The 25,527-nt window shown below is 40.1% G+C and overlaps 1 protein-coding gene across 1 annotated transcript in view; it reads right to left on the bottom strand.

Moving 5' to 3' along the window:
- Nucleotides 1-25,527, bottom strand: part of GRIK4 (glutamate ionotropic receptor kainate type subunit 4) — a 307,264-nt gene that overhangs the window by 42,418 nt on the left and 239,319 nt on the right. Inside the window, exon 13 of the mRNA XM_006925242.1 lies at nucleotides 4,087-4,200. Within this exon, the coding sequence (XP_006925304.1) occupies nucleotides 4,087-4,200 (114 nt within the window). The remainder of the gene's footprint in view (nucleotides 1-4,086; nucleotides 4,201-25,527) is intronic.

Raw genomic sequence — 25,527 nt, 5'->3', positions numbered from 1 at the left:
CTTCTCATCTCAGACAATGTGTTTTTCATTTCAGATTGGTTCTCTTTTATAATTTCCATTTCCATTTTTATGTTTTTTATCTCTTTGTTGAAGTTCTCTACACTACCCAAAAGATCACTGAGCATCTTTATAATCAGTGTTTTGTACTCTGCATCTTGACTCCGTTATATCTGGATCTCTGTTCTCTTCTCTCATGTGGCTTCTGCTTCTTGTCTTCCCATTTTGGCTGCCTTTCCATGTCTGCTTCTATGTACTAAGCAAAGCTCCTACATCTCCTGGTCTTATTAGTATGAATTTGTGAAGTAGGTGTCCAGTGGCACAATCCTGAGAGAGATTCAGCTGCAGGCCAAACTTAGCCCAAACTTCTGCCCCTCCAGGGCCACCTGTTAATGTTCAGCAAGCAATTAACAAATGCTGTGCTTATAGCTGCCTCAAAAAGCCACACCAGAAAACCAGGCCAGCTGCCTCCGGTGTGAGTCTAGGTGCTGCTCAGCAAGGAGCATCTGACTTGCTGAGGATATACCTGGATGTGGCTTGAGTAGGGCCACGAGTTGGAGGAGGTGGGGTTTCAGGGAATCCTCTGGGCAGAGCAACCTCTGTTATCTAGTTTGATGAAGTCTCGGCTGTGGTGGCGCTGTGTCCGTGCACTGGGAAGGGGTAGAGCTCAACAGGAAACAATAGATACCACCAGTACTTCTGTACAGAGCAAGTCTTGCCTCAGCCCTTACTCTGACAATGTCTCCTGTAAGTACCTGGTGACACCTGTGTGCAGCTGAATGGGCACTGGTGCTCAGAGTGAGCAGGTCTGTCACCATGAAAATCTGCTTGCAGATGCAGCCCCTTTAAGAGGAGTCTGCCGCTGCCACTGCAACAGCCTCCATCTCACTCAGCCACTTAGACCAGGCAGCCCCGCGTCCTTGCCCCATCCTACCTTCTGCCGTTGCAGGGTGATTTCCTGGACTTCTCCCTAGTTGTAAGGCTTGTTCACCAAGATCTCAGGCAATGTTTCCTTGCTTCTGCTTCTTATTACTGTCACAACTTTGATTTAGTCTCCAGAGGGATGATTGGAGCTTCTCTCATATACACTATTTTTCTGCATTTAGAGATTTATTTTACAGGAATTGGCTCATGTGATTGTAACTGCTGGTAAACCCAAATCTGTAGGGCAGGCCAGGCTGAAAACTCAGGGAGGATTTATATGTCATAGTCTTGAGGCAGAATTCCTTCTCCTTTGGGAAACCTGTTTATTGCTCATAAGGCCTTCAACTGATTGAATGAGGCCCACCCACATTATCAAAGTAATATCCTTTATTTACAGTCAACTGATTATAGATTTTAATAGACACTACAAAATACCTTCACAACAACATCTAGATTAGTAGTTGACCAATTATCTGAACATCATTGCCTAGCCATGCTGACATAAAACTTCACACCCTAGGAACTAATGTAGGGGAACTAACAGTCATAGGTTTGCAAGTAGTAGTAAACATTTAGTCAATAATTTAATGTACGATGTCTAGAGAGTTGGTCAATTGGAGTTTAGTTCTGGTTAGAGTTGATAAATTCAGGACAGTGGTGTCTTCGGTGGTGAGGGCAGCCTAGCAGCATTGTTCCCAGGCAGTGAAAACACTTGGGATCGGATACATCTGATACTTTCACCCACATGATTCCTCATGGTCCACTGGGTCAGGAGCAGGGCTAAATTCCCTTGGTGTTAATCAAGAGATCAAGGCCAAAGCCTAGGTTTATGGCCTGGTCACAGAGACTATGTGTCTCCATTTCTTTTAGGTGCTCCCTCAGAGCTAAGTTGTTAGAGGGTATGGGGTGGGCTCAAGAAATGGCTGGAAAACTGCCTAAAAGTACTGCCAGATGTAACAATGAAAAGAGCACTGCCCTGAGTTAGGTGACCTTGATTCCAGGCCCAGCCTTGTGTTAGCTCCATGTATGACTTTGGTTCCTTATAACTAAGATTGGAATTATAATCCCTGTCCTCTTTCCTTGAAGAACAGTTCCAAGGACTAAATGAGAAAGGGGGCACAGAACACCTTATGGGTCCGTTATTCAAAATTCATACAAATGAGAGTAGAGGTCTAGTGTCATTGAGAGAGCATAGGCTAAAATCACACCACTCCTGGGGTTAAGCTCTGCTCTTTCAATTATGGTAAGTGGTCTTGCCCAGGTTTTTAAAACTGATTGTACCTGTTTCCTCATTTCCAAAATATGAACAACTATATTAGTTTCCTAGTGCTGCCATAACAACGTACCACAAACTGGGTGGCTTAAAACAACAGAAATGTATTATCTCATTGTTCTAGAGACTAGAAGGCCAAAAGCAAGATGTCAGCAGGGCCATACTCTCTCTGAAGTCTTTAGGGGAGAATCCTTCCTTATCTCTTCTAGCTCGTGGTGGTTGCTGGCAATCTTTGGCATTCCTTGGCTTGTAGATATATCACTCCAATCTCTGTCTCCAAATTCACATGGTCTTCTCCCTTATGTGTAAGTGTCCAAACTTCCCTCTTTTTATAAAGACACCAGTCATTGGATCAGGGCCTATCCTAATCCAGTATGACCTCATCTAAGCTTGATTACATCAGCAAAGACCTTATTTCCAAATAAGGTCAAGTTCATGGGTCCTGAGGATTAGGACTTCAACATATCATTTGAAGGAACACAATTCAACCCATAACAACAGCCAACATCACAGGTGCCTCAAAGAGTATCTAGCACAGAAGTATCATCATTGTGGAAGAGGAGGAAGGATTAAAATTTCCCTTACTCTATAAGACTGATGCATCAACAACAGCCTCTACTGTAGACTATGAATACATTTCTTTCTGTCTTAGCCTGGAAAGCTTGGGATTTTGATGCTTTCTTTTTCTTGATAATTTGACCTCTTTTCCCAAGCAGGGCAATGATCACCACAGATATTAAGGCCCAGAACAGGATAGTGCTCTTCTGAGCCACCTGAGTGGGCTCTGTGACAAGACCTTCCTCCTGAAAAAATGGGCCACAGTTCCTGATGTCCTAGTAGCTGTCAGCTATGTGACCCCCAGCTGGGACTGTGAATACAGATAATCCCCTTTCTCTAAGGCTGGGATTTGGGGTCTGGGAAGGGACTAGAACCTGGAGGGTCACTTTTTTAGCAAGTACATGGGGTAAGTTCTTGGTTACTTCCCTGCTAGGCAGTATTGTGGTGCCAGGTTATATACTGGAATATACCAAGTGTCCTTGGACACCTACAGTGACTAGAGTATTGGGAAATTCACGTAATAGCTGTGCACGAAGAGCTAGTTTGGATGAAAAGATGAGAGGTAGTTTCTTCTGGTTCAGTGGGGTAAATTAGGCAAAGTCAACTATGTGCTGGCAATGTAATGATTGTTCACTTTGTGTCTGAGGCACAACCAGGTTCCTCTTCTGATGCCCTACCCTCCTCCCCCACCAGCCAATAAACTTTGATGTCATGTCCATCCTCTGCTACCCATTGGTGTGCTTTCACAAATTCATTTTGACACTCACTCTAGCCAACCTAACCAAACACATCCTTTTTTTAAGGATGCAGAAGAGGGGACATGCCAGGTATAAGCAACATTAAATTATCTGCTCTTTATTCAACAGTACAGATACTCAAGAGTGAAAGGAGTCTCCATTCCCTCACCAGATGTAAAGCTCAGAGTGAACAGAGGTAGAACTGGGAGTCAGTGAAGTCTTGGAGAAGGCTGGGGTGATTTATCTGGGCTGCTGGGGTGACTTATCTGGGTTGCCGGCCCCGCCACCTAGGAGGAAGCAGAATGACCGACAGGGCCAGTCATTGACATACTGTGCACCAAGGGTTGAATGGTAACTCTTGGCCATCTCTATTCAGTGAGGTAGAAACAATTTCTATGGGAAAGCCCACAAATGTGACTTTCCATTCTTCCTGTTTGCAAGTCCATGCAGCTGACGGGGAAAAAAATAGCCCAGCACTTTTGCATTTAAGTCTTGAAATTTAAATGTTTCCATGAGTCATTCTTTATTATCATATAACTTGGTGTTTGCATGCAAATAAGTTTAATAGTATAAATACTTATAAAATAAATCTCTTACCATATGAACTCGGTATAGAATGCTAATTCCCAGAGTCATGAATGGCTTCGAGAAGTCAATCACCTTCTCCCGTTCAGCAGTAATGGTGAGGCCTGCCACGGCCAGATCGGCTTTCTGAAAAGGATAGAGAGAGCCCTTCATTGGGGTAACCACATGAGATAGGTTCACTTGGGCTTGTGACCAGAGGCCATCACTATTTGGGAGCTGTTACTCTAGTTTGGCTTCTCTGCTTGCGAAATCACAGTACATCTGAGGTCTGAATGATCACTCATGAAAGGACATGAATATTGAAGCTATAACTCATATTCATTTGAGGTTAGACTCCTCTAAATACTAAATAAGTATAAAAAATCATGGGGGATCACTACAGACTGTTCAGAGATACACTCAAATGCCTCAGAGGAGGAGTTTCAAAGGGAAAAACTAGTAGATAGGTTTCCTGGATAAACAACATTGAATAGTTTTTTACTCAACTTATTAATTTGTTCAGTTAATAAAACTTCACTATGCTGTATGAGACACTTTGGTGGGAGGTAAGTTTACAATAAAAGATAAAAATGATGGAACCACAGAAATTAAGAGCAACATAATGCAAATCATTCATTTCACAGTGAGGAAATGAAGACCAAGAAATTGAGCAAGTGGCCCAATGTCTCAAGTCTTGTCCCTTGTCAGAGCTGGGACTGAACCTCAGGCCTCCTGGACCAGTGGCCACTTATGTTGTTGTTGAGGTTAAAATTCAGTTGTCACAATAGAACTAAAATAAGGGTCTCTGGTCTCTTTCGTGCAAAATCACCAGAATTTGTTCTGAAGACATTTCCTTCCTTTCTCTTTGCCTCCATAATGTACCTCAAATGCACACATCAGGTGAGTCTGTCCTGAATTAAGGCCCTCTGGGAAAGGAAATGATATAGCCTTCCCCAATACTCCTCTCCACCAGGAGGTTCTTTCTTGTATCTCATTTAACTTCATCTTATTGCAAAGCAAGCTCACTCCTATTTGTCTGCTCCCCTATAAATGGAGTGGTGGTAAAAGCCCATAGATGGTGTTCAGTTCTAGTTCATGCTCTGCACTAACTAACTAACTAACTAACTAACTAACTAACTAACCAACCAACCAACCTAGTATAGTCATTTCACTTTTCTAGGCTTCTTTAACATCATCCCTAACCCAAGGATGTGGAATTAAGAGTGCTAAGGATCCTTCTCAGCAATTCTCACAGTGATTCTCAAAATATAGCCTATGACCCCCTGCATCAGAATCATCTGAAGGGCTTATTAAACTGTGAATTCCTGAACCTCATTCAAGAACCCCTAGATCAGACTCTCTGATAGTAGGACTCAAGAATCTGCATTTGTAGTAGGTTTCCCAGGTGATTCTGACATATACTAGTATTTAAGAATCGTGTTTTATAAACCTAGATATATATCACAGATTGGCCGTCACTGGTTTACATTTCGGCTTCTTTAACTTCTAATTCTGGTGGATCAGGTGATGTAAAAGATGAAAGAAGAAATGAGGAAAAGTGAAGTGTCCAACAACCTATAAACAGGCAATCAATTTTGAATGAGTACACACACACACACACACACACACACACACACACACCCCTTCCAAAATTTTATTGCAAAGAAAGTAAGGAGATAGACATGCTGGCCCTCATTTTATACACAAGGGAATTTATGATTTGTGTACACAAAGGATAAATTCATTGGTGAAAGTCAGTTTCTCCTACATTTCAACCCCAATCCTCCAATTCATGTTCCATCTGCTAAAGCAGCCAGGTAATCCAACATAGGTTAACAAACTCATGGCCTTACAAAGCGAGGTGAGGCTTAAAAGAAATGAGTGCAGATGTAAGAGATTTTTAATTTAAAAAAAATGTAAAATGTGAATTACTCATTGTAATTCTGTATTTCTTCAAGAGAGTGTTGATTACTGCTATCGAGTGAATCAACACTTAGGTCAGGGAGTGAGGTTTGATTAGAATATTGTTAGCATCTTCATTTGGGGACTATTTGGAGGGTTGTTTGGGCCTTTTAGAACCTCAGCCCTTCAATAATAATGGCCATGGATAGAGTTCATCTCATGAGCACTGGTGTAAACAACAGAAATCAACCACAAAGGCCCAGCAGGTGCAATGCCAGTCCTGTGTGTGGGCTGACAGCAAATTGGCAGCCAGGACCTGCCCAAACCTTAGAAGGAGAAAGAGACAAAAAAGAAAATGGGTTGGAATGAAGAGACTTAAGAAAATGTTAGGAAAACCAAAACTGATAAAATGAGTAAGAAGTAAACACGGCATCCAGTCCTTTCTCTGATTATTTAAAAACCTATATGTTCAAATCAATTAACCAAAATCAACGACTCTATTCTCTGTCCCCCACACTCAGCTTTCCTCTAAAAAGGGCAAACTTTGGATTGAAATTTGGAAATCTTTTCACAAGTTTATAAAAGTTGGTCAACAATGACATATGGTGAAACAATTCCATATGTAGAGAAAGCTGGAAATGGACAGCATCCCATAAGGACCCTTTCCTGGGTACATGGAGAATGTCCCAGGGAGTGTTGGCCCCAAGCTTGAACAGGGCATTTCTGTCTCTTCACACCTCCCTAAACTGGGCCAGACAGAAAAACTGCCTCACATGGACAGTGCTGATTGATTCACTGCTCCAGCTTGTCTTTCTTTCCTTTGTCCCTCGTCAAGAGTAAGTTAGAGGCAGGGGAGGCAGGGATGAGATGTAAAAGGGCAGTGACAAGCTAAATGAAACCATAGAGATTTTGTGGTTATTTTTTATGTTTAATCAACTTGGTATAGAAAAGTAATTATCTACCATGGTTTTAATGCACCCCAGGGTATTAGCAACAAACTCCTGGGATTGGTTTATTCTAAAAGATATGCATTCATTTTATTTTATCTGAGTTAAAAAGACATTATTCTATAAAGCAGTCTTCAAAGAAGATATAATGTTCTACAAAGCCAAACTAACAATGAAAGGGGGCTAGGATTTGACAGTGTGGGTTGTTGAGGGATGCGTGGGCACGATGATAGTTTGTCTGAGCCCTTCCGACTCTCTGGTCACTTGTTGGAGAGGGCTGTGTTCTCCTGTAGAAAGGGCGGTGGACAGGACATCAGAGGACCTGGCTCCCCTCACAGTGGGTCTCCTCCCAGCTGAGCCACAAACTCATGATGACCTTGGGCAAGTTATTCCACTCTCTGGGCCTCAGTTTCCTCCACCGTACAATGGAAGTGTTCAATCAAATGCTCTCTAAAATCTTGTCCAGCTCTAAAATCCCACATTTTCATTTTACCTGGCTAGAAGTGGTAGAGCTTGGTAACTGGCCTCTGTTTGCTCAGGAAGATGATGGCAGTGAGCAGAATAGAATGCCACGAGTGGTCAAGGAGCATGGGCTCTGAGGAGGAAACAGTTTATCAGACTAGTCAGCAAAGAGCAGCAGCTAACAAGGACTCAAGGACCTAACATTTTATGTTAGGGAAGGAAATCCAGAAAGGTCAGGAAGGTGACACCATCTGGAGAGAGCAGGTCTGGAAGTGTAACCCTGAGAGCTGGGAAACCAACAAAGGGAGTGACCCCAGAGCCAGAGAATGAAGAGAAGGAGGACTGGTAACGGAGAACTGGCAGAGTTCTATATATATCACGATGTTCCTGGTTGTGTCGTGTGTGTGTGTGTGTGTGTGTGCGCGCGCGCGCATGTGTGTCTGTGTGTGTCTGTGTGTATGCGCATGCTCATGTGTGTTACATGCACAGGGGTTTAAAAAAAAACATTCCCTTTGAGAAAAAGACCTTTCTCTTCATTTCCGATTGAAAATGTTCTTTTGAAGAGCTTTGTGTTCTGCTTCTGAGAGGTCCCCTCTTTTATCTCTTGGATGTTTGTGGAGTTTACAAGGGAGGGCAGTCTGGACCCAGCCTGGAGGTGACTTCCAAAACATATTATCTTTTGCTTCATGGAGTTTAATAGGGGTCATGCAACTGCCATGATTTCTATCAGAGCCTGAAGGCTCAGTATGGCTGCTGCTCTTCTCCCTGGATCAGCCAGGGCTGGAAGAAAGACAATGAATTCACAGCAGCGCTCCTGTCTACATTTGCCTGAGCTTGTTACTCCCACCCTGCACTTCTCTGAGACCACCACCGGGAAGTATCTGATAGCCACACCAGATCCTGGATGATCTGAAGCAAACAAAGCTTTCTTCTGTTTCTCTTTCCTCTTCTTTTAGACACTTGTTTCCCTCTTTCAGACAAAACTCTATTTCTTCCCTTCAGCAGTGCCCAGCACCACTGTGCAGAGCTCCAGCCTCCTCAGCCCTTCCCTCTTCCCCTTGGCAGCTCCTCCTTTACACAGAGCCAAGCAAATGAGAGTATAGGATGGGACAGAATACCTGCCTCTTGCCAACCATCCGTCCATGGCAACTCAACCTCTCAGGGACTCATTTTACTGGGCTAGACAATGTAGCAATGCCTGCCTATCAATATTATGTGAGAGTCAAGAGAGATGATAGATGTGAAAGAGCCTTATAAACTGTATATGCTGTAGAGTCCTGCCACACCAGTAAGGGGCTGTTATTGAGACTTAGCTTCTAGTGTGGAACAGATCTGTCTGGACTCTGCTACTTACTTATTTGTTGTGTGACTTTGGGCAAGTCATTTAACTTTTCTAAGTCTCAGTTTGCTCATAAAAAAGTGGGAATAATAATAGTACCTACCTCCTAGAATTGCTGAGAAAGTGAATGAGACAATGGTTGCAAATGCTGAGCATGAGGCCTGGTTCAAACTAAGTACCCATTAAGTGTTTGCTGTTTAGGATGATAACAATGGTGATGATGATGAAGAAGAGGAGGAGGAGGAAGAGGAAGAGGAGGAGGAAGAGGAAGAAGAAGAAGAAGAAGAAGAACAACAACAACAACAACAACAACAACAACAACAACTACTACTACTACTACTACTTAATGATGAGGGTAATCTCAACAAGTGCCTATGGAGACAACATCTTAACCCAGGATCAATTGTAGGAATGTCTGGGGTGTAATCAGGTCTATTCTATTTCCATGCAGGGCAGAGGCCCCTGGACACTTGGCCCCTGGTGGCCTTTCCCAGGTGACCTGGGACATGCACACAGCTGTGTTGACACAATGTACTTCCCTGGTGTGACTGCCTGTCTCTGAAGCTGCACATAAGGACCCTCTTGGGCTTCATACTATCCTATCTCTTAGAAAACTCAAGGAAAAAACTGACATCCAGCATGGAAACCAAATCCAATCATTCTCCAGTCTCTGCCTCATTATATAATTCTCTTTTGGGGACAGTGGATTAAATGACCTTCCCAGTTTCTTTTGAATTCTCAGTTCCACTACACCATCTGTAATCAGCTTCCAGAACTTTTTAGTTTAGCTTTTTGACATTGCCCACCCCACTCCCTTGTCCCCTGCTTTCTGCCCTCTGGGGTGGCAAGCTGCTTCTCCATGCCAGCAGCTTTCTAGTGCTTTGCAAATCACCTTGGCACATATCTTGTTCACCTGCTACTCAGACCCCATAGTGCCTCACATTCTTTGCTGTCATTTATTTAAGTAATTGTATTACTTAACTCTGGAAAGCTTTGGGATGCTACAGTTGGAATAGAAAATGTTACACAGAATAAGGCTGTACTGAGTATTTCTAAAAAACTTCTTTCCAAGGTAACTGTTACTGAAAATCTCTTGCATATTGAAGTTTTACATAATTCTAAGCAAGGCTTTGTCTGAGGCTGTGAGAATGGGAGCTGGCATTATCCATACACACCAGCTAGGAGGAAGCTCCGAGTCTAGCAGCTTGGCTTTCGGTGGCGGGATAACACACATTAGATTCTAGCTCAAGATCTGCCTGACAGTGACATGGGGCCACTGTGCTCTTCAGGGGATCCCAGAAGCACTGTGTCCTTGGTTCTTCCCTTGAATGTAGGATCTGGGGTAGGCAGAGACTGTCTGCCCCCTCCCCAGTTTTCTCTTCTTCTTTAATGCTCAGCATTCCTCACTACTCTTTACTGATTCTCTGCCCTGCTCCTGGCAGTGTGCAACGATGGAGCAAATACAGGCATAGTCCCTATCAGCAAAGAGTTTATAGTCCATTTGGGGAAGGAAACAGTCATCAGATTGTCAGGAAAAAATTGTAAAATTACAACTATAATAAATGTTATAAGGGAGTCATATGCAGTGCCATCGGAAAGTAGAACAGGGCCCTGACAGAGTATAAGAGGTTCATAGGGCTTTCCCAGGATGAAAATCAGTTAACTGAATAGGATTTACCTATGAGGAAGCCAGGGGTGAGCATTCCCAGTGGAGGAGACAGCATGTTCTAAGGCTCCGAGACAGGAGGGAGCTTGGTGCGTTCCAGGGGCCGAAAGAGGCCAGAAGGCTAGAACAGACAGGACTGGAAGTGTGCTATAAGATGCGCTGAAAAGACAGGCAGAAGATGTAACGTCTTGTAGGGTAACTGAAAGGCTATGAAGTATCTTAAGCAATGGTTGGCCTACAGGATCATATCTGTGATACTAACACAGCTAACACCTATAGTCTTTCCTATGTGTCAGGCATTTTACATGTGCTGCCTCATTTGGTGCTCCCAATACCCTGATGAACTAAGTTACTATTATTATCCTCATTTTACAGATCAAGAAAATGAGGCACAGAGGTTAAGAAACTTGCCCAAGGTTGTAAGTAAATGGCAGAGCCAGGATTCAAACCTGAGTTGTTTGGCTTCAGAGGCTGTATTCTAAACCTGCAACAAAACCTCCTGGCCAACCACTCTTTACAGCTGTTGCCTGGCCCTCCTAAATAAGGCCAGTGTCAAGGACACAGCTCTCCCTCTCTCCTCTTAGCTCCTCTTATTAGATTATAAGAAGTAGGAACCAGGTGTTTAAAACACTTAACATATTTCAAATTTGCCACTGGTCCCACTTTACAGACAAAGAAATTGAGAACCAGAGAGGTTAGTAATTTGCTCAAGTACACACAACTAGGATATAGATAAAGCTAGCTTTAGATGTACAGATTCCCAGACTGTGCATTTTGCTTTTTTATGGCTTCACTATTCTAAATGACTTCCCCAAAGTGGCTGCACAGTAAGTCCCTAATGAACAACCAGTGCAGCCAACAGTGTAGTGCAGGGTACAGGAGAACAACCTCCAAACATGGCCTATGCTTGAGGCTCTTCTCACTGACAGGAGAATCAGGCTGATTTCTGACACATGCCTATATGCAGGAGGGATTTTGTTAGGAAGCTAGAATGTTATAACCAGATTCTGGTAATTCTCAGGAGGTGATCAGATACCTAATTCCTTATCCCCCAGCCTAACGAAGACTTGAAGCCCTCAATTACCACTAGAGAGCTCCCTTTCTGGCTTGCCCTCTCCCCAGGCCCAATGCTCTGTCACACCTTGGATAATGTTACTTGGGGAACCTAAGCAGGAGAGGAATGGGTCCTACACTCTGTGCTTAAGGCAGGCTATTAAGGAGGAATGTTAATTAAACCCAGGAAGGAATGAAGTTAACAGGACAGGCCCAGCCTTTTCCAGGCAGCTAGAAGAGGAAGGCCCAGCTCCAGGAGCTGCTTTCAAATTCTCTCCTGCCTTCAGTTTTTTGGGGCTGCAGTGGGGGCAGATATCTGCAGCTCAGCCCATTTAAATTAGATTATCTGCTCACTTTTTTGTTTTTGAGCAATTTACCTGCCGGAAGCCTTTCTCTCTTCTCCCCTCTCCTCCCACTTAGTGAGATGCCCAAGGACCATCCCCTGACTTGTTGCAGTCACCAAGCTAAGTGACAATGGGATATAAAGGATAGAGGAAGCTCACTTCCACTCCTTTTTTTGCAGGAATCATCACTTAGATTGCCTACTAATATGCCTCAGGAATACATGCATCTGCTCTTCTGCCACATGAGGCAAGCTGTCTTACTATTCTACCTACCACAGACTAGGACCAAGGATAGATTATTAGGGTTCACATGACACCTGTGAAATGTTTGGGTCCTTGTCCACTGGGGAGACTCAGGATATAGGAACAAGGTTTAGAGAATAATGAATAGTACCCAATTAGTTAACTCTTTCTGTCTCTGTCTCTGTCTCTCTCTGTCTCTCTCTGTCTCTCTCTGTCTCTCTCTCTGTCTGTCTGTCTCTCTCTCTCTCATAGGTATAGATATAAGATATAGATATAGACATAATAGACATATACATAGATATATAGACATAGACATAGATAAAGATATAGACATATGTATATAAATATATAAAATACACATACACACACAATCAACCCAGCTAATATACAAGGTACAAAGAAGGCCTGCTTCCTGATCGGAGAGAGGCCCCAATCAGACCTGTTGTAAACCAATCTGAGCCCAAATTTGTAGAGTTTATCCGTGCTCACTGGGCCATGCTCTTCCTCAGTAATGCTTGGGAAGAAGAGGCCCAGAGAAACATTAGCGTTCTTGGGGAAGCAGCAATGTCTTCTTTAGGTCCAAGTGCTCCCTGGCACTATTTCTCGAGGTGACAGTCTACTGCCAGGATTGGATGAACTCCTTTAGAATTAAATTAAAAATCCCCATAAAAATATTTAGTTGATTCAGTTCAGGGCTGTGTGCTTGATCTGTGTGGGAAGATTTTAGCAAAGAACCAGGCTAAAGGTAAGAAAAGGTTGACTCTTAGTAAAAATGGCAAAGTAAGTAAACTCTGTGCTCACCTCCTCCCACAACTACATTGAAATTACAACTAAATTATAGAACAATCATCATTGAGAACCACCTGAAGACTAAATGAATAGAATTACTATAACTAAGGATATAAAGAAGAAGACACATTGAGACTGGTAAGAGAGGCAGAGATGAGGAACAGGCAGGTCTCACACCCATTGTGTGACAATTAAGAATCAAGAGGGATATCTTGGCTACAGAGGTACTCCCTGAAGAGTGAGCATCACCATCCCCACATGAGGCTCTCTAATCCAGGGCATCAGTGCCAGGAAGGGGAGTCCTCATACCATCTGGCTGTGGGAACAGTGGGGACTACATTTGAGAATGACAAAGGGTTGCTAGAGACCAAAGTGCTTCCTTAAAGGGGCGTCACACAAACTCATTCACTCTAAGCTCCAGAGCAGGGGTAACAGCTTAAAAGTGCCAGGGACATACATGGAGGAATTAAATTGACAAACTTCAGAGTGAGGGTTGGAGGAGCAGGAACCAGGGAACTTCTCTCAGGGATGGAAGCTCTGGCAAGTGCCATTATTCCTTTTTGAGCTCTCCTCCCACCCAGCCAGTCCAGTGCAGGAGGGTGCCAAATCTGAACTCTCCATTACCCTGGCTAACACCATTCACCCTGCCCTGGTAACTCCCTGAGACCCCATTCCAACTAACTCTCCCTCCTAGCCCAAACCTCTTCCAGCAGCTCCTCCACACAAGACACTTTCTTGGTGCACATGGAAGACTTTCCCCAAATCTCTCAAATGTCCATAATCCCTAAACAAGCAGTGGCTGGCCTCAGTGTGCTTAGTAACACTTGCCAAGAAGCCCCAAGACCAGCACAAGCAACAATCAGTCTTAACTTCCAATATAACTCCCATAGGGTGGCGCCAAACCTGGTATAAGGGGCAGCCAGTCTAGGGCTGAAATACAGCTTAAAATATGTGGCCACAAACACAGCACAAGTGGAAGCTGGGCTCGGCTCACATCATGGTGCCCACCAAAGGGTTCAAACCAGGTACAAGTGGCAGCTAGCCTTGGTTCACCACATAGCCTCTCCAAAGCAACTCAAAGCCCAGCACAAGCCTCAACAAACTGCAGATCACTTTGCAGCTCCTATGAAGAGGCCCCAGGCCTGGCACAAGGGGCAACTGACCTTGGCTTGGACAATGGCACTCCTCAAAAGGCTTCAGAACCAACATACCTGGTGACCAGCTCCATGAATGACAGACTCTGGCAATTTACTGGCAACAGAGCCCCACTAAAATGACTCCTGTTCTGTGGGGTCAGCCCCCATACAACAGCTTGTATGCAGTAGTCATGACCAGTCCTCACAGCCAGTCAGTCTGCAAGTCCCACACAGGGGACACCCCTAGAGCACCCAGATCAGGTAACCAGGGAGACTGTGCCACTTGGCCCCACAGAACATCTTCTATATAAGGCCATTCTATCAAGACCAGGAGATGTAGCAGATCTACCTAATATGGACAGCAGTAGTCAGTCAAAATGAGGAGACAAATAAACATGACAAAACTCCAGAAAAAGAACTAAACTCTGTCAAATACATATTACAAAACACTAATGCTAAGGATATTCAATGAACCTAGGGGGAAAATAGATGAACAAAGCAAGAACTTAAAAAAAGGGATAGAAAATATGAACAAGGACATAGAAAACATAATAAAGACTCAATCAGAAATGAAAAATACAATAACTGAAATTTAAACAAAAAACACACTCTAGAGGGAATCAACAGCAGATAAGATGAAGCAGAGGTGTCAACAAGCAATCTAAAAGACAATGTGGTGGAAAACACCCAACAGAAATAGCAAAAGGAAAAGAATTTTTTAAAATGAAGATAGTTGAAAGGAACTCTAGGACAACATCAAATGTACCAATATTTGTATCACAGGAATACCAGAAGGAGAAGAGAGAGAAGGAGAGCAACTTATTTAAAGAAATAATAAATAAAAACTTCCTTAATATGGTGAAGGAAATAAACATACAAGTCCAGGAACAGCAGAGTGTCCCAAACGAGATGAACCCAAACAGACCCGCACCAAGAATCATCATAATTAAAATGCCAAAGGTTAAATACCGAAAGAGAATCTTAAAAGTAACAAAAGGAAAGCAGTTGTTTATGTACAAAGGAGCTCCCATATGACTGCCAGCTGACGGAAATTTAGTAGGCCAGAGGAATTGGAAAGAAATATTCAAAGTCATCAAAGGCAAAAATCTATAATCAAGATTACTCTACCCAGCAAGTCTGCCATTTAGAATCAAAGAAGAGATAAAGAGTTTCCCAGACAAGAAAAAGTTAAAGGAGTTCATCACCACTAAACCAGCATTACAAGAAATGTTAGAGGAATTTCTTTGAGACGAAGAAATAAAAAATACAAATAAGAAAATATAGAAAAGAAAAAATTCTCACTGACTGAGGCAAACAATTTTTAAAAGCAGTGGATCAACTAACTAGTTAGTACAAGGGTTAAAAGAAAAAGCACTCAGATCATAAATTATCAACAATAAATTAAGGGAAACACATATACAAGAAGTGAAAAAGAATGACAAAGACATAGTAGAGGGGGGTGAGTAAAAATTGTGATTTTAGAACATGTTTGAACTTAAGTGACTATCAACTTAAAATAGACTGCTATTAACGTAGGTTGGTATACAAGAAGCACATGGTAACCACAAACCAAAAGTCTGTAAGAGATGTATAAGTAATAAAGAGAGAGGAATCCAAACATAACACTATAGAAAGTCATCAGCATACAAGAGAAGAGAGCAAGAATATAGGAAAGGAACAGAAAACTACAAAAAAAAATCAAATAACAATCAAATGGCAATAATTACATACCTATCAATAATTACTTTAAATGTAAGTGGACTAAATGCTCCAAACAAAATACATAGGGTGGCTGAAAGAATAAATAAACAAGACCTGTACATATGCTGTCTACAAGAAACCCAATTCAAATTGTAAAACATACACGTGAAAGTGAAAAGATGGAAAAATATATTCGATGCAAAAAAAGACTGGAGTGGCAACACAAAATCAGACAAAATATATTTTTAAACCAAGGCTGTAAGAAAAGACAAAGAAAAGAATTTCATAATGATAATGAGATCAATCCAACAAGAGGATAAAACTCTTGTAAACATCTACACACCCACTATCAGAGGACCTAAATACATAAAACAAACATTGATGAACATAATGGGAGCGATCAACAGTAAGACAATAATCGTAGGAGAATTTAACACCCTATTAACACTAACAGATAGATCATTCAGATAGAAAATCAAGAAGGATACAGTGGCTTTAAATGACACATCAAATTGGATGAACTTAATATTTTCAGAACATTTCACTCCAAAGCAGGAGAATTTACATTCTTTTTAAGTGCATGTGAGACATCGCACCACAAAACAAGCCTCAATAAATTAAAGAATACCGAAACATATCAAGTATCTTCTCTGATCACAATAGTATGAAACTACAAATCAATTATAAGAAGAAAGCTGAAAAAAATAACACACCAACATGTAAAGACTAAATAACATGCTACTAGGCAATGAATGGGTTAATAATGAGATCAAAGAAGAAGTCAAAAGATACCTAGAGACAAATAAAAATGAAAACACAAAACCCAAAAATCTATGAGGCACAACCAAAGTGGTTCTAAGAGAAAAATTCATAACAATACAGGCCTACCTCAAGAAACAAGAAAAATCTCAAATAAACGATCTAATCTTATACCTAAAGGAACTAGGAAAAAAAAAAAAAAAAGAACAAACAAAGCCTAACGTGAATAGAAGGAAGGAAATAATAAAGATCAGAATTGAAATAAATGGTATAGAGTCAAAAAAAAAAATCAATGAAACCAAGAGATGTTTTTTTGAAAAGATAAAAGTGATAAACCTTTAGCCAGACTCATCAAGAAAAAAAGGTAGAGGGCCCAAATATATAAAATCAGAAAAGAAAGAGGATAAATGACAAATGATACCACAGATAGAGGATTATAAAAAATATTATGAACAATTATATGCCAACAAATTAGACAATCTGGAAGAAATGGATAAATTCCTAGAAACATGCAATCTTCCAAGACTGAATATCAAGAAGAAACAGAAATTCTGAACAGATCAGTAACTACTAACCAAATCAAATCAGTAATTAAAACACTCTCAACAAACAAAAGTACTGGACCAGATGGTTTTGTAGAAGAATTTTACCAAATATTCAAAGAACAATTAATACCTACTCTTCTCAATGTAGTCCAAAAAGCTGAAGAGGATGGAAGGCTCCCAAACTCATTGCGCTAATACCAAAACCAAAGATATTACAAAAAAAGAAAATTACAGGCCAATATCCCTGATGAACATAGATGCAAAAATCTGCAACGAAATATTAGCAAACTGAATTCAGCAATACATTAGAAAGATCATGCACCATGATCAAGTGGGATTTATTTCCAGAATGCAAGTTCGGGCCAATATCCACAAATCAATGAACATGATATACCATATAAACACAATGAGATAAAAATCATGTGATCTTATCAAGAGCATTGATATTAAATAGCATTGATATCTTATCAAAAAGCATTTGACAAAATCTAACCTCCATTTATGATATAAAGTTTCAGCAAAGTGCATATAGTGAGAACATACCTCAGCATAATAAAGGCCATATATGACACCCACAGTTAACATCATACTCAATCATGAAAAACTATAAACTTTTTCTTTATAATCAGGAATAAAACAAGGATATCTACTTTCACCACTTTTAATTAACATAGTAGTGGAAGTCCTAGCCACAAGACAAGCAAAAGAAATAAATAGCATCCAAATTTGAAAAGAAGAAGTAAAACTCATTATTTATGGATGACATGATACTATATATGGAGAATCCTAAGATTCCATACACAAACACACAACAGTTAGAACTAATAAATGAATTCTGTAAAGTACACAAAATTAATATGTAGAAATTGGTTGAAATTTTATACACCAGTAACAAACTATCAGATAAATTAAGAAAACAATAACATTATAATTGCATCAAAAATATTAAAATACCTAAGAACAAATTTAACCATGGAGATAAAAGTTCTATCTTTAGAAAACTATGACATTGAAGAAAGAAACTGAAGAAATTACAAGCAAATGAAACGCCATAAAGTGCTCGTGGATAGGAAGAATTAACATTGTTAAAATGTCCATACTACCCAAAGCAACTACAGATTTAATTCAATCTCGATCAGAATGTCAATGACATTTTTTCACAGAACTAGATCAAATAATCTTAAAATTTATATAGAATTACAGATGATCTCAAATAGCCTCAGCAATCTTGAAAAAGAAGAACAAAGTTGGAGATATCATACTCCCTGATACCAAACTATACTACAAGGCTATAGTAATCAAAACAGCATGATATTTGCATAAAAACAGACACAGAATAGAGAGCTCAGAAATAAACCTACACCTACATGGCCAAATAATCTATGACAAAAGAGGCAAGAACATACAATGAGGAAAGGACAGTCTTTTAAATAAATGGTGTTGGGAAAACTGATGAGATATATGCAAAAAAAATGAAACTAGACCACTTTCTTATACTATATACCAAAATAAACTCAAAATGGATTAAAGATTTAAATGTAAGATCTGAAACCATAAAACTCATAGAAGAAAACATAGACAGTAAACTCTTTCACATTGCTTTTCGATATAGATATATATAGATATAGATATAGATATAGATATAGATATAGATATAGATATAGATATAGATATAGATATAGATATAGATATAGATATAGATATAGATATAGATATAGATATAGATATAGATATAGATATAGATATAGATATAGATATAGATAGATATAGATATCTCACCCCAAGCAAGGGAAACAAAAGGAAAAAATGAGACTACATCAATCACAGCAAAGGAAAACATCACAATGAAAAGGCAACCTACTGAATGGGAGAAGATATTTGCCATTGATATATCCAATAAGGGGTTAATATTAAAAATATATAAGGAACCCATAGAAATTAACACCAAAAAAAAACAAAAAAACAAAACAAAAAAACAATAGGATTAAAAAATGGGCAGAGGATCTTAATAGACATTTGTCCAAAGAGGACATATGGATGGTAAATAGACATATGAAAAGATGCTCAATATCACTAATCATTAGGGAAATACAAATTAAAACCACAATGAGTCTGTCATTATGACATGTCTGTCATGATGGTGATCATCAGAAAAATCAACAAACAATTATTGGTGAGGATGTGGAGAAAAGGGCACCCTTCTGCACTGTTGGTGGGAGTGTAAATTGGTATAGCCACTATGGAAAACAGTATGGAGATTCCTCAAAATATTAACAATAGAATATCATATAACCCAGCAATTCCACTTCTAGGTATTTATACAAAGAAATCCAAAACACTAATTCGAAAAGATGCATGCAACCCTATATTCATTGCAGTATTATTTACAATAGCCAAGATATTGAAGCAACCTAAGTGTCCATCAACATATGAATGGATAAAGAAGATATATATATATACAATGGAATATTAGTCAGCCATAAAGAGAGAATGAAATCTTACTATTTGTGACAACATGAATGGACCTAAAGGTTTTTATGTCAAGTAACATAAGTCAGACAGAGAAGGACAAATCCCACATGATTTTATTTACATGTGGAATCCATAAAACAAAGCAAATAAACAAACAAAACAGAAATAAATTAATCAATACAGAGAACAAATTGATGTTCACCAGGTGGTAGGGGTTTGAGGGTCCGGGTGAAAAAAGAGAAAGGATTAAGAAGTACAAATTGGCAGTTACAAAATAGTCATGGGGATGTAAAGTACAGCATAAGGAATACAGTCAATAATATTGTAATAACTATATATAGTGCCAGATTAGTACTAGACTCATTGAGGTGATCACTTTGTCAGGTAAATATATGTCTAAGCACTGTTGTACACCTGAAAAACACCTGAAATTAATATAAATTATATGTCAACTATAATTAAAAAATTAAAGAATATAAATAAAAAAGGAATTTTCACATGAGTCAGGAAGCAAACATTAAAGTTCTCATTTTGAAAAAGTTAGGCATGTTTATTTTGCCTAGCCATAGTGAACTGGGGAATCTCTAGGCTCAGTGGCACTGTGCTGCTCTCCTTTCGGGTTATATTTTCAAAGAACATACAAGATGTTCGGACAGATTGATACAAGCCATGAGAGAAAAAGAGGAGTCGAGGATGACTCCAAGGTTTTTAGTCTGGAGTATGAAAGTTGTCATTAACTATGGCAGGGAAAACATGTTTTGTGGGGAAGGACAGGAAATACCTTTTATACAGATGTAGAAAGAGATGCCTATTAAGTATCCTAATAGTGATGGTGACTAGACAATATACGAGTATGGAGTTAGGGGTGTGGCTCATTCTGAATGTCCCAAGTGAACTGATTTCTAAATATTTTGATTATCAAGAGTTGTTAAATATTAGAATATTACTTTTGATAATATCTACTAAGTTGTATTGTAGTTGTCAGTCTCATCTATTTAGCACATAATGCATGTATACAGGTTTATTTTTACTGAAAATTCACTTTGATCATGTAATTCCTTTCCTCAATGGTATTCAGTACTCCCCATGGCCTGTGCAAGAAAGTCAAACTTTCTTAATCTGAAATTTAAAGGCTTTTCCAATACATGAGCCCTACTTTAGTTTTACCAGCCTTGCTAGAATTCTTTCCACTTAACTTCATCCATCTCTGTTCTATTTAAGTTGTTCCCCTTACAGAAGTTAACTCAGCTTTCACCATCTACCAAAATCCTATTCACCCTTCAAGACCCAACAGTAATGATTAAAGCTGAAAATGAGCTAAAAAAAAAAAAAAAAAAAAAGGTAAGAATGGGTTTGCAATTCATTCATAGTTAAAGTAATGTGGCACAAGGGTCCAACCTGGGTCACGCCAAGCAGATATTATTTATCTTTGACCTCTTGTCACAGGCTCCCATTCACTGGCCATGGACTCTCTTGCCCTTTGGGGTCAGATGTATGTTTGAATCCCAGATCTGCCATTCAACTGAGCAAATTACCTAAAGTCTGGGCTTTAGTTTCCTCATCTTTAAAGTGGACAAAATAATTCTTCTTTCTTATGATCGTTGTGAGGATTAAATCCAATAACTTGTGTAAATTTATCTCAAGCGTAGTCCTGCCTCCTATAATCCTCTCTTCCAACTGTAGCCAGAGAGGTATTTTGAAAAGCTAAAGCAGATTATGCCATTCTTTGTATTGCTTCTTAGTCTTTTTTTTATGCCAGGACCTCTTTAGCCATCTGGTGAGGTCTGTTAACCCCATCTTTAAAAAGGTTTATCACATATACTTTATCACATTATTATATTAAATAGAAACACAGTTATCAAAAATATTTTTACATTTTCGCGTTACGTGACATGAGAGCTAGAGGTAGGTCTAACAGGAACACTAAACTGACACCATTGATGCCAAAGTCACAGGTGTGGTTAATACCACTACAGTTTGTTGCCCACATTCATAATTGAAGGAAATATCACATTTCAGATTGAATTTAGAAATAACATAAATGTAAATTTTCCCCTTCTAAGTTTATGGACTCTCTTAATGCTATCCTTGAACACTTGGGTGCACATGAGCCCCAGGAAAATAGCTTATAGAGACTTCCCAGTTAACTAACAAAAATTCTTTAACACAGCCCACCAGGCGTTGTGTGATATGGCAGTGTCCTGCTGCCCACTTACCACACTCTGGCCATGCTGGCCTTTGCACTACTTCTTGGACACACGTTAATTTGTACCTCGGGATCTTCACATGTACTCTTTCCTCTCACAGCAATGCTCTGACCTGACTTTAGATAGGCTGGTTTCTTCACACTGTTTAGATCTTGAAATGACCTTCCTGGAGTTCCCATCTAAAGGATCCCGTTCTCTGACACTCTCTGTCTTATTATCTTGTTTTATTTTCTTCACGGCAATAATCACAGTCTAAAATTGTCTTGTTTATTTATTCACTTAGTTGTTTATTATTTGTCTGGAATGCAGACAAGCTCTTGTTTGTTGTATCCACACATATCTCCAGAGACTAGAACAATGTCCACATATGGTGGGGACCAAATAAACATTTGTTGAATGAAGGCATAATCAAACAAATGAATAAATGAATCAAAGAAAGTAGGATGTCAGTTGATGCTATTCTTTTACCTTGCTCTGAGCTGCGGAATCAATTATGTAGCAGAGTGTTTCAACTAAGAGCACACACTCTAGAGTGAGCCTTGTCACTTGCCAGTCATGTAATCTTAGGTAAGTTACATCAGTTTCCTCATATGGAAAATAGGGATAGTAATAATATATGTTTCATAGGTATTTTGTGAAGACTAAATGAATAGATGAAAAGTACTTAGAACAGTACCTGGATCAGGAAATGCTACAGAAGTGTAAGCTTTTTGTTGTTGTTGTTGCAAGTTAAAGAATCAACTTCAATTTTATTTAAAAAAAATATATTGTTTCAAAAATATCAGTTTAGTTTTTGAAGAGAATGCAAAGAAATCCCATGACTGGAAAATTAATGTGTATTATATATGTTATACAGTATTTATATAGTTGAGATGTGAAAAGATATAGCACTGAGAGTTTGGATGTACTCAGGATACATGTATGCAGTAAAGCCCTGAGAAGCTTGAACTCTGCTCCTCTGCACTACATCACCACTATCATCACCATCATCATTACACCTCGTTTTCTGAGGACTGACCAATATAATTTACACATCAAATACAAAAAGAAATAGGGGCTTATATAAAATTTCAGGATGATATGCTCATTTCTAATCCAAATACCCCCCTTTCCCCCAATCAAATTGATAAAACTTTCATCTCATATGACAATAAAGTCATAAATAGGCCATGTGATAAGAGACACTGAATTTCCACTGGTGACTTCACATATTTCTGCCAGTTTCCCATCCCTGCTGGCTGCCAAAAAAGTTGGTTAAGTTCTGGAACACAATGTGGGGCCCTGACATTGAGCAGGGCTAATAGGCCCACGTGGGGGGTCAAATTTACAGCCCTGATCTTATAAGCAGAAGGCTTGTACTGACCAAGCCAACTGCACACCTATAAGGGGACTACGGGTTCCCGGTCTGTGTGGGAGGCTACGTAAAGCATGCTTGGGAAAGCTCAAGCGAGTGGCTTCTGCTGTTGGAGAAATCTGACAGCATCATTAGCTCACAGTGCTGTCTTTCTTTTATTTCCCTCCCACTTGTAAGCCCTATAATTAGGAATTATATGATTCCCAGGCCTGTTAGTAGGACTGTCTCTTTTGGGTGAAATAAAGTACCACTGGTTTCCGAGAGCATTGCTGAAAGTCATAAAGAACTTTCACGGTCTCATCCTTGTCTTCTTTCAATTCCAAGCCAATGACTTCCCTCCATTGCTTCCCCACCCCTTACTGTTCTGCTGGACAGAAGCGTGGTCCCAGAGATTGGCCTCAGTGCCCAGTCCCTGAACTGCCAAGGAAGGGTGAGAAATGATCTTAACAATTAAATCCATGAATAAGAGAGCATCTAGCCTTTTTCTCATTTCTTATCAGTATAAACACAAGTCAAAACCATTGCGAAGGGCAGTAGGGCATTTTCTCAGAGATCCCAGCAGATTTTCAAGTAGGAGAGCGAGAGATGTTGGCCACTCTTCCTGTGTGATAAATTGTATTTGGTCTACTTTAGAGAGGTGTCCCACCTTATTGACATGGTTCAAGTGCCCAACGATAATAACATTCCCAAAGTTCTTTCTCACAGACTTCATTTGAGCTCTGCAACAACTCAAGATCAACAGTAGCCAATTTAGAGACAGGAGAATGAGGCTCAGCAAAGCTATATGGTGTTAAATTCAGGAGAATGTTTACCTTTGTGAAAGAGGAGGGTTGTATAGCAAGCGAAAGAGAGCATTTTGTGGGGATGGGGACAAAGAGTCTTCAAGGTGCGGGTAAGGGTGTATTTCTTGACCTGGATGGTGATTACATGGGTATGTCCCCTTTGTAATAATTCATCAAGCTGACACTTATGATTATATATGTATATTTCAATAAAGATGTTTTTTAAAAACAATAAGTGTTTTACCCAAGTAAGAGAATGGCCACCTTCAAGCCTGACACTGAGCAATCTGCTGTCTCCATGGGATAAGGGGCTGCATTCATTGTGCCATGGCTTATTCATTTCACACATGCAAGAAACCTTAAGTTCAGGGATTGGGAGTCTTCTGTGTATCTCTGTTTAAATATCTGGGTGGCTTTTAATTTAAGAAAGGCTAAAAGGAAGATCTGAATGTTTTACTAGATTAGCATTTACATCTATATAGAGAACAGTCCAGATCTCTCCTCTGGTCCAAATAGCTGAACAGATTGTGAAACTCCGGAAGAAGCCAACTCCCTGTCTGCTGCGAACATCAGACAAAGCCCTAGGAGGAACCTAGCCTTTCTGCTTGGAGTTGTAATCATCTTCCAGGACTTGCTAGCCCCCACCTTAGATGGGTCTTAAAACCCAGAGAAGAAGGGTAAGAGTCTGTCCTAGGTTCAACAGAGATTCTCTCACAGTGTTTTGTGACAGAGAGCTGTCAGAGGGCCCTAGGTTTATGTCTGTCTCTTGCCAGCTGTGTGACCTTGGGCAAATTATTTAACTCTCTGAACTTGTTTTCTCATGAGTAAAGTATGAATGGTAACAGTTTCTACTTGCAGGGGTTGTTGTAAGGATTAAGTGAGTTAATGCAAAGACCTGGCACAAAATCAATGATCACTGCTCAATTAATGTTCATTGCTATTGTTATTATGCTGTTCCTAATTCTAGCATCCTGCTTTTATCCTCTGTCCATTTCCTTAAAGCGCCTGAGAGCTGGCTTTTGCTTTGGGCTGCACCATCCTGCTTGGCGAGTTTTTCTGAAGGCCGAGCTCTTCTATCTGATTTGCTTCTGCTGACTCCCCTTCACTTTGGCCAGACTGACACCAGATTACCCATTTGCTGTACTTATTGACCACACCTACCCTTTGTTTTGATCTCCTGCCTGTATCCCACTGTTAACTACTCCCTGGCAGCCAGCTAGGATCCCAGTCCACCATTCTTCTGCCATCCAGGACATGGTAGTTATGCTCAGGGTGCCTACTGGATTTGAATAGGAATCCATTTGGCAAGAGTTGACAGAATCTTTCTGAGTAGTCCAAATTTACTGAATGGACCACATGCTGATATTTAAAAGGATCTAGGCCTTTGTTCTGTTCCTTAAATTGCAAATGTAGACACAGGCAAAGCAGAAGTTTGTCATCAAGCAAGGGAGCATAACTGAAGGCTGCAGAAGATAAGGAATAATTCCATAGGTTCTGGAAAGGGTAGAGAAGAATAGGGCTTCCAGACGATTGCCTCTGTAAATGCCAACACTGTCATTGGCATGACTACGACAGAACTGGCTCTCAAATGCTGACAAATGGTGGACATCAGTTGCTCCTGAAAAGTTATAGGATGTCAAGAAAAATAGTCTGCGAATAAGCCCCCCAAAGCATGTAATGATTCTGGCCAGGAACTGTGAAACAGCAAGGCTAAGACATGGCAACAATCAACCTGAACGCCATTAGATCCTCTGGCGCAAATTTATTTCCATG

This window comes from Pteropus alecto, unplaced genomic scaffold (assembly GCF_000325575.1).
Source record: "Pteropus alecto unplaced genomic scaffold, ASM32557v1 scaffold479, whole genome shotgun sequence".
Lineage (NCBI taxonomy): Eukaryota > Metazoa > Chordata > Mammalia > Chiroptera > Pteropodidae > Pteropus > Pteropus alecto.
This window is presented reverse-complemented; position numbering and strand designations above follow the sequence as displayed.